At 44.4% G+C, this 18,347-nt stretch overlaps 1 protein-coding gene across 2 annotated transcripts in view; it reads right to left on the reverse strand.

The window, feature by feature from the left end:
- unc5cb (unc-5 netrin receptor Cb) overlaps positions 1–18,347 on the reverse strand; it is a 171,125-nt gene that overhangs the window by 6,111 nt on the left and 146,667 nt on the right. For both annotated transcript variants that reach the window (XM_041897796.2, XM_041897795.2), the window contains 4 exons: positions 15,872–16,063; positions 13,772–14,131; positions 9,331–9,418; positions 9,015–9,192 (listed from right to left, as the gene is read on the reverse strand). In XM_041897796.2, coding sequence (XP_041753730.1) covers positions 9,015–9,192; positions 9,331–9,418; positions 13,772–14,131; positions 15,872–16,063 — 818 coding nt within the window. The remainder of the gene's footprint in view (positions 1–9,014; positions 9,193–9,330; positions 9,419–13,771; positions 14,132–15,871; positions 16,064–18,347) is intronic.

The following is an 18,347-nucleotide window of genomic DNA, read 5'->3' on the forward strand; positions in this document are numbered from 1 at the left end:
CTGTTCCCATAGGAAAAACCTTTGAAGAACCCTTTTTGGTTCCAGGTAGAATGCTTTTGGTTCCAGGTAGAAGAACCCTTTTGTGTTCCATGTAGAACCCTTTCCACAGAGGGTTCTGAATGGAACACAAAAGGGTTCTACCTAGGGCTGTGGCGGTCATGAAATTTTGTCAGCCGGTTATTGTCATGCAAAAGACTGCCGGTCTCACGGTAATTGTCTGCTAATTAACATAAACACGTTTAGCATCTCCAGACCTCGGTGCATACGAGCCCATACAAGCCGCTGATGCACGCCTTTGGAACATCTACATTTAAAAAGGTCTAATAAATCAATTGAATACACACCATCACAATAACTCCTTATTTATTTTAGGCAGGTCTAAGGAAACATTATGATATGAAGAAAATTAATTTCAGAAGAACAGAATACGAGTATGTTATCTGGCTATGCGCCATGCCAAAGGCTGTAGGTTTGTTCATTTAGCCGACGAGATATGCCATTATTTTATATGATTTTACTGTAAGAAAAATATAATTGAATTTAGCTGAATAAAATAGAAAGGACATTTTTCCCATTCTGGAGCGAGAGTGCGCATATGTAAGTGTCAGTGGCTATGTTGTGCGTAAAAGTGATAATTTGAAACAGGTCCTAAATGCTAGATTTAGAGTTATTTGGCAACTTTAGTTGTGAATGGAGTCCTACAAACCATAGAATGCCTTAGAAATCAAAAGATACATTACATGACCAAAAGTATGTGGACACCTGCTCGTCAAACATCTCATTCCAAAATCTTTGGCATTAATATGGAGTTGGTCCCCCCTTTGCTGCTATAACAGCGTTCACTCTTCTGGGAAGGCTTTCACTAGATGTTGGAACATTGCTGTGGGGACTTGCTTCCATTCAGCCACAAGAGCATTAGTAGGCTACAGATTGGGCAGCTCTAGCAGGGCACTGATGTTGGGCGATTAGGCCTGGCTCGCAGTCGGCGAATCAATTCATCCCAAAAGTGTTCAATGGGGTTGAGGTCAGGGCTCTGTGCAGGCCAGTCAAGTTCTTCCACACCAATCTCAACAAACCATTTCTGTATGGACCTCGCTTTGTGCACGGGGGCATTGTCATGCTGAAATAGGAAAGTGCCTTCCCCAAACTGTTGCAACAAAGTTGGAAGCACAGAATTGTCAAGAATGTCATTGTATGCTGTAGCGTTAAGATTTTCCTTCACTGGAACTAAGGGGCCTAGCCCGAACCATGAAAAACAGCCCCAGACCATTATTCCTCCTCCACCAAACTTTACAGTTGGCACTATGCATTCGGGCAGGTAGCGTTCTCCTGGCATCCGCCAAACCCAGATTAGTCTGTCAGACTGCCAGATGGTAAAGCGTGATTCATCACTCCAGAAAGCGTGTTTCCACTGCTTCAGAGTCCAATGGCGGAGAACTGACGCTTGGTATTGCGCATGGTGATCTTAGGCTTGTGTGCGGCTGCTCGGCCATGGAAACCCATTTCATGAAGCTCCCGATGAACAGTTCTTGTGCTGATGTTGCTTCCAGAGGCAGTTTGGAACTCGGTAGTGAGTGTTGCAACCGAGGACAGACGATTTTCAGCACTCAGCGGTCCCGTTCTGTGAGCTTGTGTGGCCTACCACTTCGCGGCTGAGCCGTTGTTGCTACTAGACATTTCCACTTCACAATAACAACATTTACAGTTGACCGGGGCAGCTCTAGCAGGGCAGAAATTTGACGAACTGACTTGTTGGAAAGGTGGCATCCTATGACAGTGCCACGTTGAAAGTCACTGAGCTCTTCAGTAAGGCCATTCAACTGCCAATGTTTGTCTATGTAGATTGCATGGCTGTGTGTTAAATGTTATACTCCTGTCAGCAACGGGTGTGGCTGAAATAGCCGAAAACACTAATTTGAAGGGGTGTCCACATACTTTTGTATATATAGTGTATATGGGCTGCATGATGCAACTATAGACTATTGATGGTTTGCAAAAAAAAGCTTGCGCTCTATTCCTTGCCTCAGGCTGCTCAAGCTGTTCTCTCATCAAGTGATCAATCTGTAGTTTCACCCATCAGACTATTCTCAATTTAATATGTAATATTTGTTTCGGTTTAGAATGGCCCATTATCAAATGCGCAGGATCAAGAGAAAAAAAGACATGTCATCCATATGAGGCCACTTTCCCGCTGGTTAGTTTCACTCATGTTGGGTAGGCTACTCAGGTTATTTCACTGTGACAGGTGATATTCCGCCCAAACTCTGTATGCCATGGGCTCTCCAACCCTGTTCCTGCAGCTACCCAGTGTTTAATTTTGGAAACCAAGTGAAATCTGTTCGAGAACATTGATAGTAATATGTTTTCACAACTAAACATATTTCATTAAACTGTTGACAGCCCCCTTGTCTGCACGCTGGATAAAGAAATGAAGGTGAGGTGATGGAAATTCACGGCGATGAGATATTCTGTAGCTAAAGGTAATGTGTCAGCCTATTAATTATGAAAATACAAAAAATGCCCTATTACTATGCTATTCAAAATCCAATACAAATTCCCTACAATAATAGGCTAACTCTAAATTTGTTTAATTTAGGCTAGAACAATTATGTACCAAAGATATCTTAAATCAGTATTTTCGTATGTTTTTCTGCCATGTGTAATATGCGGTAGGCTATGTATTGTATAACGGCACAATCATTACTTTAATTCAGGTTGTTTTTTTCGGGCTTGGGCTCATATATGCCTATGCATATGCATAAGCTCTAATATGCATATGGGTGTTTGAATTAATCATCACCTTAGAAAGCACTGTGCATTTTGAAACAACATCCACAACAACCATGTTTCCCACTCAGTTTAAACCTGTTGTTGAACTTCTTTCTTCAAATTGATCAATCACAGTGAGGTGAGTTTTAAAAGCACATACTGTTTTGATGATAAGTGTTTGATGTGATTTTCGATTGCATTTGCATTGATGTCAGAGTGGTTAGAGGGACAATAGAGCCCTGAGTACCAGGCCATTAGCGACCTGATGATTGTTAGCGAGTTGGGTACTACTAATAATAATAATATGCCATTTAGCAGACGCTTTTATCCAAAGCGACTTACAGTCATGCGTGCATAAATTTTTTTGTGTGTATGGGTGGTCCCGGGGATCGAACCCACCACCTTGGCGTTACAAGCGCCGTGCTCTACCAGCTGAGCTACAGAGGACCACATACTAACGCATGTCCAGAGTGCATAAGAGGAAATTACTGTGACTCAATGGTCACGTAGAATTTTACTGAGGTCATGACTCATGACTGCCGGTGTGGTGGTAATACGGTCACCGCAACAGCCCTAGTTCTACCTGGAACCAAAAAGGGTTCACCTATGGGGAACCCTTTTAGAACCCTTTTTTTCTAAGTGAAGGAATCTAGGAAATAATACAGGAATCTAGTTTATCCCAGTAGTAGCGTTCTACACAACCTTTAACTACTATAAACCCCACTGCTTTCTTAAGATTTATGTAGGAATGTAAGGATCTAGGAAATAATACAGGAAACTAGGAAACCATCCACTGAGAACAGACATCAATTCTACGTCTATTCCACGTTGGTTCAATGTAATTTCATTGAAATGATGTGGAAACAACATTGATTCAACCAGTGTGGTCCCAGTGGGTAGTGTTCTCTTTCCAACACACGTCTACATAACCCTGAACTATCTACACCCCAGTGCTTCCTGTAGGACTATATCTTGGTGAAACTCCGAAAGACACCCACAGACCTTGAGTAGTAGAGTAGGGCTGTATCAGTTCTGATGGGATGACAGAAGGTCAGAGGCTGTTGCTAAGCAGCTGAAGAATAACAGGGCCTGGCCAGGGCTGTGTATGAGGGGATGGAAGTGTGTCAGTTGACAGGCCATTGATGACCAGGCCCCAGAGGCTCTGCTCTGACAGCTAGCTGAAATGGAACCATTTCAATGTTTTACACCGACACTCAAATATTTCCCTTCACATGGCAATGCTACATTGGCCCAGTCTATCTGACAGAAAAATTACAACTAGATGCTTTCCGGACAAATTATAAAGAATAATTGATAGGTTATTTATTTTGCATAATAACTACCAACAATTGTATTATATTTAACATATAAGAGTAAAATATGAATTCTGCACTGAAGCTAAGGAGAAAGAAGGCACCTTACAACTGCAGCACGGCTCAACTGACAGGGAAAGAATGAGTGTGTGGGAGTGTTGTGGGGAGAGTGTATTATTGAACTGAGAAAGTGAGAGTTTGTGTGTGTATTAGGGTTGAATGGCGGGAACCCGGTTACTGAGATTTAACGGGATTTACCGCCCAAAATCACTCCCTTTTCCCGGGATAAATAACTGCGAGAAAACCGGTAAATTATAATAATATATTTATATGAACAGCATGGCGTGAACTGGAACTGCTAAATTATATGCAATTTCTAAATCTGGCTTCTCTATGGCCTCTGCATCAACGCTCAGGGTGGGGACAGACAGCCCATCTCAGTATAGAGTGCAATTCACAATGCATGCAGACCTATCATCTCATCATGGTAACTTTTTTTCTTGTGACAGGTTGGCCTACATTTGCTGCCGCATAGCCTATGCTACAGAAATATAAAGGCCGAATGCGTGTTTAATTTACCCACCTCCATCTGGCTTTCGGGGGTCACCTTGTTTTATAATTGTAAAGATTATAATTGTTTTAATTGCATCTGCAGAGTTTTAAAACAGCCTATTACTTGAATATCGTGAGCACTCTCACAGTCTTTCTCTCTCATCATCAAAGGAATTGTCCATAGAGCTCCGAGACAGGATTGTGTCAAGGCACAGATCTGGGGAAGGGTACCAAAACATTTCTACAGCATTAAAGGTCCCCAAGAACACAGTGGCCTACATCATTCTTAAATGGAAGACGTTTGGAACCACCAAGACTCTTCCTAGAGCTGGCCGCCCGGCCAAACTGAGCAACCCGATGGTCACTCTGACAAAGCTCCAGAGTTCCTGTGTGGAGATGGGAGAACCTTCCAGAAGGACAATCATCTCTGCAGCACTCCACCAATCAGGCCTCTATGGTAGAGTGGCCAGACGGAAGCCACTCCTCAGTAAAAGGCACACGACAGCCCGCTTGGAGTTTGCCAAAAGGCACCTGAAGTCTCTCAGACCATGAGAAACAAGATTCTCTGGTCTGATGAAACCAAGATTGAACTCTTTGGCCTGAATGCCAAGCATCATGTCTGGAGGAAACCCTACGGTGAAGCATGGTGGTGGCAGCATCATGCTGTGGGGATGTTTTTCAGCGACAGGGACTGGGAGACAAGTCAGGATCAAGGGAAAGATGAACGGAGCAAAGTACAGAGAGATCCTTGATGAAAACCTGCTCCAGAGCGCTCAGGACCTTAGACTGGGCGAAGGTTCACCTTCCAACAGGACAACGACCCTAAGCACACAGCCAAGACAACGCAGGAGTGGCTTCGGGACAAGTCTCTGAATGTCCTTGAGTAGCCCAGCCAGAGCCCGGACTTGAACCCGATCAAACATCTCTGGAGAGACCTGAAAATAGCTGTGCAGCGACGCGCCCCATCCAACCTGACAGAGCTTGAGAGGATCTGCAGAGAAGAATGGGAGAAACTCCCCAAATACAGGTGTGCCGAGCTTGTAGCGTCATACCCAAGAAGACTCAAGGATGTAATCACTGCCAAAGGTGCTTCAACAAAGTACTGAGTAAAGGATCTGAATACTTACAGTGGGGAAAACAAGTATTTGATACACTGCCGATTTTGCAGGTTTTCCTACTTACAAAGCATGTAGAGGTCTGTCATTTTTATCATTATTCAACTGTGAGAGACAGAATCTAAAACAAAAATCCAGAAAATCACATTGTATGATTTTTAAGTAATTCATTTGCATTTTATTGCATGACATAAGTATTTGATACATCAGAAAAGCAGAACTTAATATTTGGTACAGAAACCTTAGTTTGCAATTACAGAGATCATACGTTTCCTGTAGGTCTTGACCAGGTTTGCACACACTGCAGCAGGGATTTTGGCCCACTCCTCCATACAGACCTTCTCCAGATCCTTCAGGTTTCGGGGCTGTCGCTGGGCAATACGGACTTTCAGCTCCCTCCAAAGATTTTCTATTGGGTTCAGGTCTGGAGACTGGCTAGGCCACTCCAGGACCTTGAGATGCTTCTTACGGAGCCACTCCTTAGTTGCCCTGGCTGTGTGTTTCAGGTCGTTGTCATGCTGGAAGACCCAGCCATGACACATCTTCAATGCTCTTACTGAGGGAAGGAGGTTGTTGGGCAAGATCTCGCGATACATGGTCCCATCCATCCTCCCCTCAATACGGTGCAGTCGTCCTGTCCCCTTTGCAGAAAAGCATCCCCAAAGAATGATGTTTCCACCTCCATGCTTCACGGTTGGGATGGTGTTCTTGGGGTTGTACTCATCCTTCTTCTTCCTCCAAACACGGTGAGTGGAGTTTAGACCAAAAAGCTCTATTTTGTCTCATCGGACCACATGACATTCTCCATTCCTCCTCTGGATCATCCAGATGGTCATTGGCCAACTTCAGACGGGCCTGGACATGCGCTGCCTTGAGCAGGAGGACCTTGCGTGCGCTGCAGGATTTTAATCCATGACGGCGTAGTGTGTTCTAATGGTTTTCTTTGAGACTGTGGTCCCAGCTCTCTTCAGGTCATTGACCAGGTCCTGCCGTGTAGTTCTGGGCTGATCCCTCACCTTCCTCATGATCATTGATGCCCCACGAGGTGAGATCTTGCATGGAGCCCCAGACCGAGGGTGATTGACTGTCATCTTGAACTTCTTCCATTTTCTAATAATTGCGCCAACAGTTGTTGCCTTCTCACCAAGCTGCTTGCCTATTGTCCTGTAGCCCATCCCAGCCTTGTGCAGGTCTACAATTTTATCCCTGATGTCCTTACACAGCTCTCTGGTCTTGGCCATTGTGGAGAGGATGGAGTCTGTTTGATTGAGTGTGTGGAAAGGTGTCTTTTATACAGGTAACGAGTTCAAACAGGTGCAGTTAATACAGTTAATGAGTGGAGAACAGGAGGGCTTCTTAAAGAAAATCTAACAGGTCTGTGAGAGCCGGAATTCTTACTGGTTGGTAGGTGATCAAATACTTACGTCATGCAATAAAATGCAAATTATTTACTTAAAAATCATACAATGTGAGTTTCTGGATTTTTGTTTTAGATTCCGTCTCTCACAGTTGAAGTGTACCTATGATACAAATTACAGACCTCTACATGCTTTGTAAGTAGGAAAACCTGCAAAATCGGCAGTGTATCAAATACTTGTTCTCCCCACTGTAGGTAAATGTCATATTTCAGTTTAGTATTTTTTATACATTTGCAAACATTTATAAAAACCTGTTTTTGCTTTGTCATTATGGGGTATTGTGTGTAGATTGATGAGGAAAATAAACAATTTAATCAATTTTAGAATAAGGCTGTAACGTAAACAAAATGTGGATAAAGTCCAGGGGTTTAAATACTTTCCGAATGCACTGTAACTAGCTACATCTATGGGCTTTTACTGTATGTTTTTCTGTCGTGTGTAATGTGCAGTAGCCTATATCATTTATGTACTGGATAACGGCACAATCATTTGGGCTTTTTTTGGCCTTGGGATCATTAAATGTTGTTAATGTCTGGCTCATAAAATGTATGTAATATATGGCTCATCAGGCTCAGGTAGCTCCATGTTTCAATTGCCATGCTGATCAAAGCTCTAATCAAACCCACACATATTTCTATGCTTTATCATGCCTTTGAATGACACTTCCAGTTTTGGTGGGAAATACTAGGTTACCCGGGAGAAAAGTGATTTATTGTCGGTAAAAAAAATGTTTGTAAAATACCGGGAAAATATTCAACCCTAGTGTGTATCAGAGATATTACGTGTGTGATGGTAGTGTTGGTGGTGGAGGGGGTACAGCGCTAACCCAACAAGATGTCACGGTTTGACCAATTTGACTTTAGATTCTGACGTTTGTCCATGTTTCTCCAAACGTAGAATTTTTAAGTTGCTCCAAACACCCCGGATTCTCTGCTGCTGTCGTCGGCGCCTCATGGCTGGTTAAGTTCAGGCATTAATTTAAAATGGTTAAGTTAAGTTAATTTAAAATGGTTAAGGTTTGGGATAGATTAAAAAACATTTTTTTTAAATCCATGGTTAAGTTTAAGAATGAATTCCGAATGGTTAAGTTAAGGGTTAAGGGACAGGTTTAAAACAAAACAAATCAAAACGAGTGCCTTTCACTGGGATTGAACATTCAACCCTCGGAGCCATAGCTTACGCCCATCTGCCACACACGTCCACAACCCCTTGGCACAACCCAAGCCTACTTGATGGTAATGGCGCTCACCATTGCCCCTAGTGGTCAGTTTTGAAGGCATCTCCTCGACGTCCTGGGTACCTGGACCAACGTCGGATTTCGAAGTAGATCTTGAGCGACCTGGCTGGCTAACCAGCTTTAAGGAAGTGTTTCTGGTGCGAAGGCGTTTGCGTAGGCTGCATCCGCATCCTCCTGCTACCGCTAATTAAACCATTGTGTGTGTGTGTTAATAACAAAGGGCTATGGGGCTATGTTCACAGAGATGCCCACGGCAACACAACTTATCATCATCACTGATTTTAATGATGGGACACACACACACAAGAGCGGAAAAGACAGAGAGCCTGGGGGGAAAATGCCAGCATTCCCTATAACTGTTCTTACACAATCCTCTGTCTCTAATTGAGCTTGTGCTCTGTGTGCAGACTGGTGCCACAGGCAGGTGCTGTATTTAGGCTACTTTACTGCCACCGGAGATGCATTAGTTTATCCCATTCTCTACTCCCTTTATTCCCACTGTCTTCCTACCTCATGTCATTTACCTTAGTCTTTTTCCAGTACCATCTTCCACCTCCACACGCTTTGTCAGGCACCCATTGCATGTCAGAGAACATATCATGCCACTCACCTCCCACTGGGCCTGCTGTGATTGGGTCTTGAGCTGGATCAGCCAATCCTCGGCTGATCCACAGTCGGCCTCAGCACAGTGGTGCATGGTGATGATGACTGGGCGTGTCAGGAGGGCCCCTGGGGGGCCACAGCTCACCACTGGGCTCAGCACTGTCTGGCAGTCATCGACTGGGGGCCTGGGGGAACGCACACACACACACACAGGTTAGTGTTGTGACAGTATGGGTAGTGTGTGTAGGAGTTGTGTGTGCTGTAGGAGATGTGTGTCTGGTGTAAACAGCAGAGCCAGAGGGAATAGAAGAGATTGTAGTTACCTCATGCTGTCCTTCCTGTGGACGGTCACGTACATCTCATACACTCTCCCCTGAGGGACGGCTCCCGCTGGAACTAGCAGACTCACCCCTGTGGAGACAACACACACCACGGTCACACACACACTGTAGTCACAGACTCTGTAGTCACACACTCCGTAGTCACAAACACACACACACACACACTGTGGTCTGACCAGCCCAGCACTGCCCTCCAGACATCTCCCTGTCATACTCTGTCATTCTGTGTTCAGTGTTTATCCCCTGCCCAGCCCTGGTGCCCCAGGCAGAGAGACACACTGGGAGAGACATCATGAGGCCAAACTACCAACAGACATTTCACTGCCCCTTCCCACAGTCTCTTACTGTAGTGTAAATACTGCCTCACATTGCACCCATTATATGGCAGAATAAGACAACATCAATGAGTTCTCTAGTCTCATCCCAATGCTGAACTGTATGGCTATGAGGCAGTGATTTAAATTCTCTCCATCTGTGTCTGATTTGATGTCCTGCTTGCTCTGTTTTCCAGGGTGATTTTCCCCCTCTCTCTGTCTCCAGGGTTTGTCAGATATCTCATTGATTTCCCATGTCCTTGTAGTGAACCTTTCAAAGTGTGGCAGTCAGCATCTAGCAGGGAAATCACACAGCACTACACAGATACTGTATCGGGGAAATCACACAGCACTGTATCGGGGGATAGGCTACTGTATGAGAAGACAGAGACAGAGACAGACAGAGAGAGAGAGAGAGAGAGAGAGAGAGAGAGAGAGAGAGAGATAACACTCCTGCATTCACTTAGAGAAATGCTTCAAAGAGAAAAAAGGATATTAGTTCAAATTCTAAATACAGTATGCCCACTCTCCTATTGCCACACAGTATTTAATTACCCAGGAATGAAAACATATCATATGACAGATGTGTTCTTCTCTCTGCCTGTGTAACATGATGAGGTGGCTAAACAGGAACATCAGCCAGAGACAGTTTTCCAGAGGAAAAACACCAGAAACCTTAGAAGTTGTTATCCTTTAATGTTTCTGCCTGTTTTTCCCAGCTGTCAACATGCATCTGTAGTGTATTAAAAACAAACCACATGTGTGCGACGTGAGAACACCACAGATCATGTAAGCAGTATTACAGGTCTAAACAGAGCAGAACTGTACCAACCTCGTGCTCTGTGCTCTGAGCAGCCAGGCAACCAGCTACTCTTACAGCCCTGTCACGCACCGTGTGGAACCCATGCTCTGATTGGCCGCAGAATGCTTCGAGCACTCTTTCAGAGTCAAATCTCTCTCTCTTTCTCTCCCTCCCCCCATTCCCCTCTCCCTCCCCCCTCCCCTCCCCTCTCTCTCCCCCCCTTCCCCTTCCCCTCTCCCTCCCCCCTCCCTCTCTCTCTCCAGGGAGTCATGTTTCAGTATGGCGTTAGCCCCCATTGCAGGCCATGTGTAGAGGATAAGGGGGATCCCTGGTGAATAAGAGGGGAAGCGGTGTCAGGATCACAGCATCATCTCCTGTTCATAATGAAATAATGGAAATCTAGTGCTCCCTTGGATGGAGCGTAGCGTGGGACGGGGGGATGGAAGGAAGGCATGGAAGGGGGGGATGGTGTGAGAATGATCTCTGTGTCAGTCCAGACTCCACAGAGGCTCTTAATCCTGTTATTACACTGTGCTAAGTCACTTTGAGGAGGCAGGCCCTAATAATACTCACCACGAGGGGACCTTGTCAGCTGCTAACTAACTGCTCTAGAACTGTACCAGGGGGAGAACTGATAAAGCACCTCAAACCAATGTCATTGTGAGTTTATGAAAGCACCAAAGCTCCAATCTAGTCTAGACAAAGTCCAAAGTGGTCTTGTAATTGCTTATGGCTAGGGCCAGTTGGATCTGCAGGGACGTTTTCTTATCAATAACATAACAGCCTTACCGGAATACTTATTCAGTTTAAAGTTAATTTTATTCATGTTGAAAAGGATTTATTAGTTTGACTTAGATTCAATTCCACTGTTTGACTTCAATTGACTTCTGAGAGCTTAGGGATATTCTGCCTTCACAATTTCATCTGGCAAAATGTATGACTGTACTCTGCTTAGTGGCGACCCGTCATTCAGGGCAGAGCCCCACCTGTTTAGCTAAAAATATATATATACTGTATATATATATATTTAATTTTGTTGCCTGTTTTGCATGTTATTTTGGCATTAATACGTGTCACATATCAGTTTGCAAACAATGAAAAAAAATTAAGCTGCATACAAACATTGTCTCTTTTTTGCTTTCTTGAGTAAGGCAGCTCCAAAATGCAGGTGTTTCAGCCTAGCTCAGTGCTTTCTGTGGCGGTGGGGCAGCCAGTGGAAAATACGAAGCATAGGGGTTGGTAATGTTCTCTAGTTGCGCCGTGATTGGCTCAGTGTTCTGTCACTCATGGGAACTCTACGTCACCGCAAAATCTACGGGGAGAGCTCAAAAATTCAAGCCACTTGGGTGCTGCCATAGAGTTACATTAGAAGTGCCCTTCCAAGAAGGCTCAAGGTCATTGGCCACAGATAAAATCACGTTATATCTACAGTAGCTTTGATTGGACTGATCATGTCAACATCATAATTTCAAAATCTTAGCTAGCAGTCATCATCATGAATCAAGTCAACAATCTACTGGCAAATCCTTTCCAATCCTTGTCATATGAAGAGAAATAATGAAGAGAAATTATAGATAAAACGTATCGGTGCTCATCGGCCATTACACAACAAGTTGGAAATCGCAAATTCAACAATGAGTGGTTTGGAAGGAATCAGTGGCTAACTGCAAGCATTGCAAAGCAATTAGTAGCCTGCTATTCAGTGGAGTGGATGTGTGGTCCAAGTCTGGGTTTAAGGGTCTCTTTTCCAAGCTTAAAAGGATAAACATTCAACATTGGCCATGATGTCAATCCAACATGACTTCTGCCGCTTTCAAATCAACTGGAAACTCAGAACTGGGAAATCTCAGACTTCAGTGAGTTCAAGACAACCGGGAACTCTGAAAAAAAGGAAAATACGTTTTGAACGGCCATCCAATTCGGAATGCCAAGTCGGGAACCCGGGCCTCTTTCTAGAGCTCCGACCTGAAGATCACTAACGTCATGATTCGACCTTGTTTTTTTCCGAGTTCCCATATGTCTTGAAAGCACTATAAATCCAGAGAATGCCAGACTTTGATGACAAAGTTTGATGACAACATTTTACATTTTAGTCATTTAGCAGACGCTCTTATCCAGAGCGACTTACAGTTAGTGATTACATATTTTTTATTTTTTTATACTGGCCCCCCGTGGGAATCGAACCCACAACCCTGGCGTTGCAAACGCCATGCTCTATCAACTGAGCTACATCCCTGCCGGCCATTCCCTCCTCTACCCTAGACGACGCTGGGCCAATTGTGCACCGCCCATGAGTCTCCCGGTCGCGGCCGGCTGCGACAGAGCCTGGATTTGAACCAGGATCTCTAGTGGCACAGTTAGCACTGCGATGCAGTGCCTTAGACCACTGCGCCACTCATTTTCCTACGAAGGGCCGCCGCGCCACCTTCCTGTTCAAGTGAGCACAACAAGGTGAGTCCAAAAATGTATTGTATGCGGCTGCATAAATGATGTAATATGCCAGGGAGATACATATACTGTAGCAAAGAAAGTAATACTAAGTGTATGTTGTGTCCCTTTTCCCCACATAATTTAGCCTACTGTTCTGACTTGGTGGTGCATATGTAGCCTATAGCCTGTTTCAGAGAAATGTCATCATCGAATATTGTAAGAGCTTTCATTGTCTGCTTATATGCCCCCTTTATTTATCCTATGGTTCTGACTTGGTGTACAGGGAGAATACTGTAAGAACGGCCCATGTTCTGAATTCTGTCGCTGTACATTTCAAAAGTGCTGAACAAATAGTTATATTGACTACGTCCATCCTAGCTCGCTCATTAAAATTACGGATTGCCTCTTATCCGCTCGTCGTCCCCTTATGCCATAGTTTGTACATCTCAATTGTCAGTAGAAACCACATTTATTTAAGCAAGTCAGCCATATCAGCTATGTTTTTTTAAAAGGCAGTAAATGAGGCTGAATGAACTGTTTCGCTGCCAGACAAAGCTCCGCTGATAGCCATGTGTAACAGTGGTAAGGTTTTGGGACTGCTGTTGGCCCTAACAGTTTGTGGGCAACATTTGTCACTGTTATAGTCCAATTAATGTATTGTTTAGTGTTGTGTAGTGGCTTTGCTGGCATGCATCAAAGTTTTTTTTAATTGTTTGCCCCACCAAGGTTTACATGCTAAAATCACCACTGACTGTGCTACATTAAGAAAACCATTGTTTTCGTCACTTTATTCAAACACACATATAAAATACTATACACCAACCCACTTTGAGACTGTACCACACTCCCTCCTCCACAGACCCATAAAGACCCATACCTGAGTTGGGGACGATGAGGTGCCCCCCTAGAGAGTTGAAGGAGCCCAGGGCGGTACAGGAGGGGTCCCTGGTACCGGTACGGAGCAGAGTCTGGGTCTGGGTCCTCCTCCCCATGGTGTCCCCATCCAGCAGGCAGTGGGGCAGCTTGGGGGACAGCTTGGAGGAGAAGTCAGACAGGTCCTCGGAGGGGGTGACCAGACCAGATGAGTTGTAGACCTTGATCTTCAGGTTGGGCAGGGGGTCCAGGAGGGGGGAGTTGGTCATGGGGATCTTGTCGGCCACGTCGTGGAGGGCGTAGACGGGTCCACGGTACATGGCTGCCGCAGAGGTCAGGTCAGGGGGTGCCGTCAGAAGGTCAGCTGGGGACAGGAGAGGACAACGGTGATGTCAGTGGTAAGACTATGGTGTAAGGAGAGGTGCAGTCAGACCAATACACCATCAGGACCAGTCAGTATTGACCTGTTAAAGACCCAATGCAGCCGTTTTTATATGAATTAAGTATCTTATTGTAATGGATTTCCATTCAAGTTGACAAAAAATAGCTTTTTAGCAAAAACAATTGTGGGGAGGGGAAAACTGAAGATGTGCTGTTATTGGCAGAGAGGTTTGGAACTCTCTTTGTTATTGGTCTATTAACCAATATACTGCCTGGTGATGTCACCAGGCAAGCCGAAACTCCCGCCCATGCAAACATGCTGATTAGAAGGTCCTGTGTAGATTGTACAGGAAATAGCACTGACATTTTGTCACACTTTTACAATGTTCGTTTTATCAACTCTTGTTCAACATGATACAAAACACAGGAAAAACAGAATTTTTACAGTACTGGGCCTTTAAGAGGCTTGGCTAATATTGAATTTTAGCTTTCGGTTATCTTTTTTTCTGGGGTTACACGGATGGTTTCAGCTCCCTCCTGCTTAAACTCTACTAAACTGTATTGAGTTATGTGTTTACTTGACAGCTCTACACATAAACAGTGTGAAGAGTCCTGTTGCTCAGAGGTCCAGCTCTAACTATAGCTCTGCAGCACGGTGTGTCATAAGGAACAGATGGCATCGTTATATAGCAGTTTACTTAACAGGTACACACATGAATATTCATGGTTTGTGTTGAGTGGGCCGGTGGGCCGGTGAGGACAGTTACAGTAACAGACTCTGTGTCTTCACACTCCTCCTCATCCTCTCTACCTTACACAGTGTAAGATACATTAAAGTAATGTAATATGTATTTACCACTGTGGGAAATAACTAGCGGTGGGTTTGAATAGTGAGTTTGGATTCTAAATCAATATTGTTTACAGATGTGTCGTCGTCATGCAGTGTGTTTACCTGAGGGCTGATGACAAGGCACAGAGGTAAATGTAGCACCTGTAACGTGGTCTAATGTCTCTCTGTCTCTATTTGCTATGGCAGGTGCAGGCTGCCATAGCAACCCAAGTTGGTTGGTGTTAAGCTGTAGGAGTCCTTGGAACTGGCATCTCTGTTTATATCCCTCTACCTCTCTCTCTGTCCATCGTCTGACTTAATCCCCCCAGCCTAAATCTAACATCACCCTCTCCACAAACATATCAAACTTTTCAAGCACGTGCCTCCGTCTCCCTACTTCCCCAGTCCCAACCGTTTAGCCCAGCCTCAGCCCAGTCAATTCTGGTTCTGACCAAATCTAATTACAGTTGAATAAACCACACAGAGAGACCTAATTAAGCCCTAATGATAGCCACTAGATTGCCCTCAATACCTACTTCCCAGTGACCGGCATTCTAATAGAACCAGTCTCATCACTTCGCCCACATAAACATCCTGGGTAACCTTTCTCTGCTCCCACCTCATCTCATCTGCAGTCAAACACCCCGTCTGCATTCAGATCGTTATCTCTGACACACATCCGTTTTCAGCATGTCTGAGCCAATTAGGTCTGTCTGTCTCAGCAGGTTAATGATATGGGCAGAGAAGTCAACTTCCTGGTAGAGACCTCATCATTAACACCTGACGCAGATAGGGAGGTTGTGTAACACTGATTTATCACCTGTTATTCTGATACGAAAAGTCACAAACACATATACACACACACACACACACACCCCTCCTCCTGACTCCCACCTGTTCGAGCCGTCTTGATGCTGACGGGCTGGAAGCCCCCGTTGTGGGCCGAGGTGTCTATGATGTCAGAGTCAAAGTCGCGGTGGTTTTTCCTGTAGACAAACAGTGCCACGATGACGGAGATGACCAGACACATGATCACAGCGATGACGACGCCAACGTACAGTGCCACGTCATCTGTACTGGGGGCAGCTGGGGGGAGAGAGAAGGAGAGAGAAGGAGAGAGAGAGAGACAGAGAGAGAGTTTCTTTAAATATGTAATCACCTCATACAGTACATATTAACTCCATTAATCTCATGTGATAGGCAGTGGTATTATCAGTCTTCTAATAAAGACAGTATCAGGACCCTAATATCCTGCTCATAGATTGAGTATTTAATAACATCAGGCACTCATCAACATACTATGAATTCATTCTGGTCCACTATATACAATTCCACCTTTGCATCATACGCCCTTCTATACAAAGACGTGTGGGTGTTGTTGAAGTATAGTATATCATAACACAAAAGTTTAATTTGATATATTGGAATGTTCAAGGACATAGTGAAATGTCAAACCCGTCCATACTGGTCCAATGTCCTGATAATGACAGTTTAATGTGCCAGGAGTTTAGAGTTGAAATGAAGGGCAGATTAGTTAGACGACATTACAGAGAGAGAGAGAGAGAGAGATCGAGCGAGAGAGAGAGAGAGAAAGGGAAGAAGGGTGTGGAAGAGAGAGAGAGAGAGAGAGAGAGAGAGAAAGAGAGAGAACTAGAAAGAGAGAGAGAGAGAAAGAGAGAGAGAGAGAGAGAGAGAGAGAGAGAGAGAGAGAGAGAGAGAGAGAGAGAGAGAGAGAGAGAGAGAGATAATAGAGGGGTGGGGTATTGTATGACATGCATGAAAGCATTCTCAGTACCATGGTATGCATTACCATTAGCTCTGAATAACACAGCTACTATAGTACAGTAATAGTACAGATCAATTACACATCTGTGAAGCATAGGTTCTAACATGCAGATGTTCCAGCCTGGATCAAAAGTCTGCTTCAAAGATATATGTTGGTCAGCTGTAAATTACAGGGATCTGTGATCGAGTACATACACTAACATTCCTTTATTTCTCCCCCCATCCCTCCATCCCTGGCTTTGTTCTCTCGTTTCTCTGATTAGATCTAGAAATATATTTCTCCTTTCATCTCTCCCTCCCAGAGCTTTTCTTCCAGCTGGGGAATGGGTGATTTTAAGAGCAGAGGTTTGGTTCTGTTCGTTCTAATGGCTGTGTGTGGAACCAAGAATGTAATGACAAGCCATCATTATAGCGGGACAGTTGAAGATGGATGGCCTTGGAATCAGTGTCAAAGCCTTTTGTGATGTTGGTAATTGTAAAGAATGTCCTTCACTGTCAAGAAACTGACAAGTGAAAAATAGAGCCTTCTTTACAGGTGTCTAAATGTGTGCGGGGGAGTGTGAGAGAGAGCGAGACCGAGAAAGACAGAACGATAGATGAGAGACAAGAGAGCGAGAAAGACAGAGAACGATAGATGAGCGGGAGAGAGAGGGAGAAAGAGAGGAGAAAAGACAGTAAGAGAGAGGAGAGAGAGAGCGAGAGCGAGAAAGAGAGACAGAAAGATAGACAGACAGACCAGAGATAGGAGAGAGATTGAGGGAAAACCTAATAAGAACAAAGGATTTCAAGCCGTGTGTGGTGAGATGTCGTGAGGGACAAATGAACACTAATAGATGGGAGTCCATAAATTACCAGTAGTTAAAAGAGAACATCATTGTACAAGGGCTCAGATAAAAGAGCCATTGATGGCTTCATATTGTATGACTGAAAAACGGTGTTGATCAATGGTGTACCAGTAGATGGCAGTATTAACCACAGCTCCAGCCCCACAGCCATAAATCACTAACTGGTATGAACGTTGGACCATTTGCGTATATTAGCCTGATGTCTTTAAGTGATGCAGATGGCACTCAATCTGAGTCTTCTATTTTCACATGCAGGGGTGGGAGGAAGAGGGGGCAAGAGGGAGTACTTAGGCAGCAGAAGAAATGTGTGGGAGAACGGAAAAGTATGGTAAACGGAAATATGCGCTGTAGGCTTTTTCTCGCATTGTGTGCACTGTGCAGTTCTGTCATAGCATATAGCATTTCAGTGTTGTCTACAGTATCATTGTGTAGTGCTACTGTCGAGTTTAGTATAGTATTTCTACTGTCTGTTTTAGTATAGTCATCCTCAGCTGGTAGGACGTTTATTCAGACAGGCTCTGTGTTTAAAGGCACTAATCAGCGTCCAGGATCAAAGCAGTGCTGCCCGCTGCCCCTTAAACACACAGTGTAATGATGGTGTGCCAACACATTAATCTCCTGAATGCAGCCCTGTCCCAGAGAAGAGCAGCCTTGACCCCGAAATCATCTGAGTTGACCCTTGTATTGTACTGTCTTTTTGCACACTGACAGGACTCTACACACTCACACACACTGACACT

This window comes from Coregonus clupeaformis, chromosome 15 (genome assembly GCF_020615455.1).
Source record: "Coregonus clupeaformis isolate EN_2021a chromosome 15, ASM2061545v1, whole genome shotgun sequence".
NCBI classification, from domain to species: domain Eukaryota; kingdom Metazoa; phylum Chordata; class Actinopteri; order Salmoniformes; family Salmonidae; genus Coregonus; species Coregonus clupeaformis.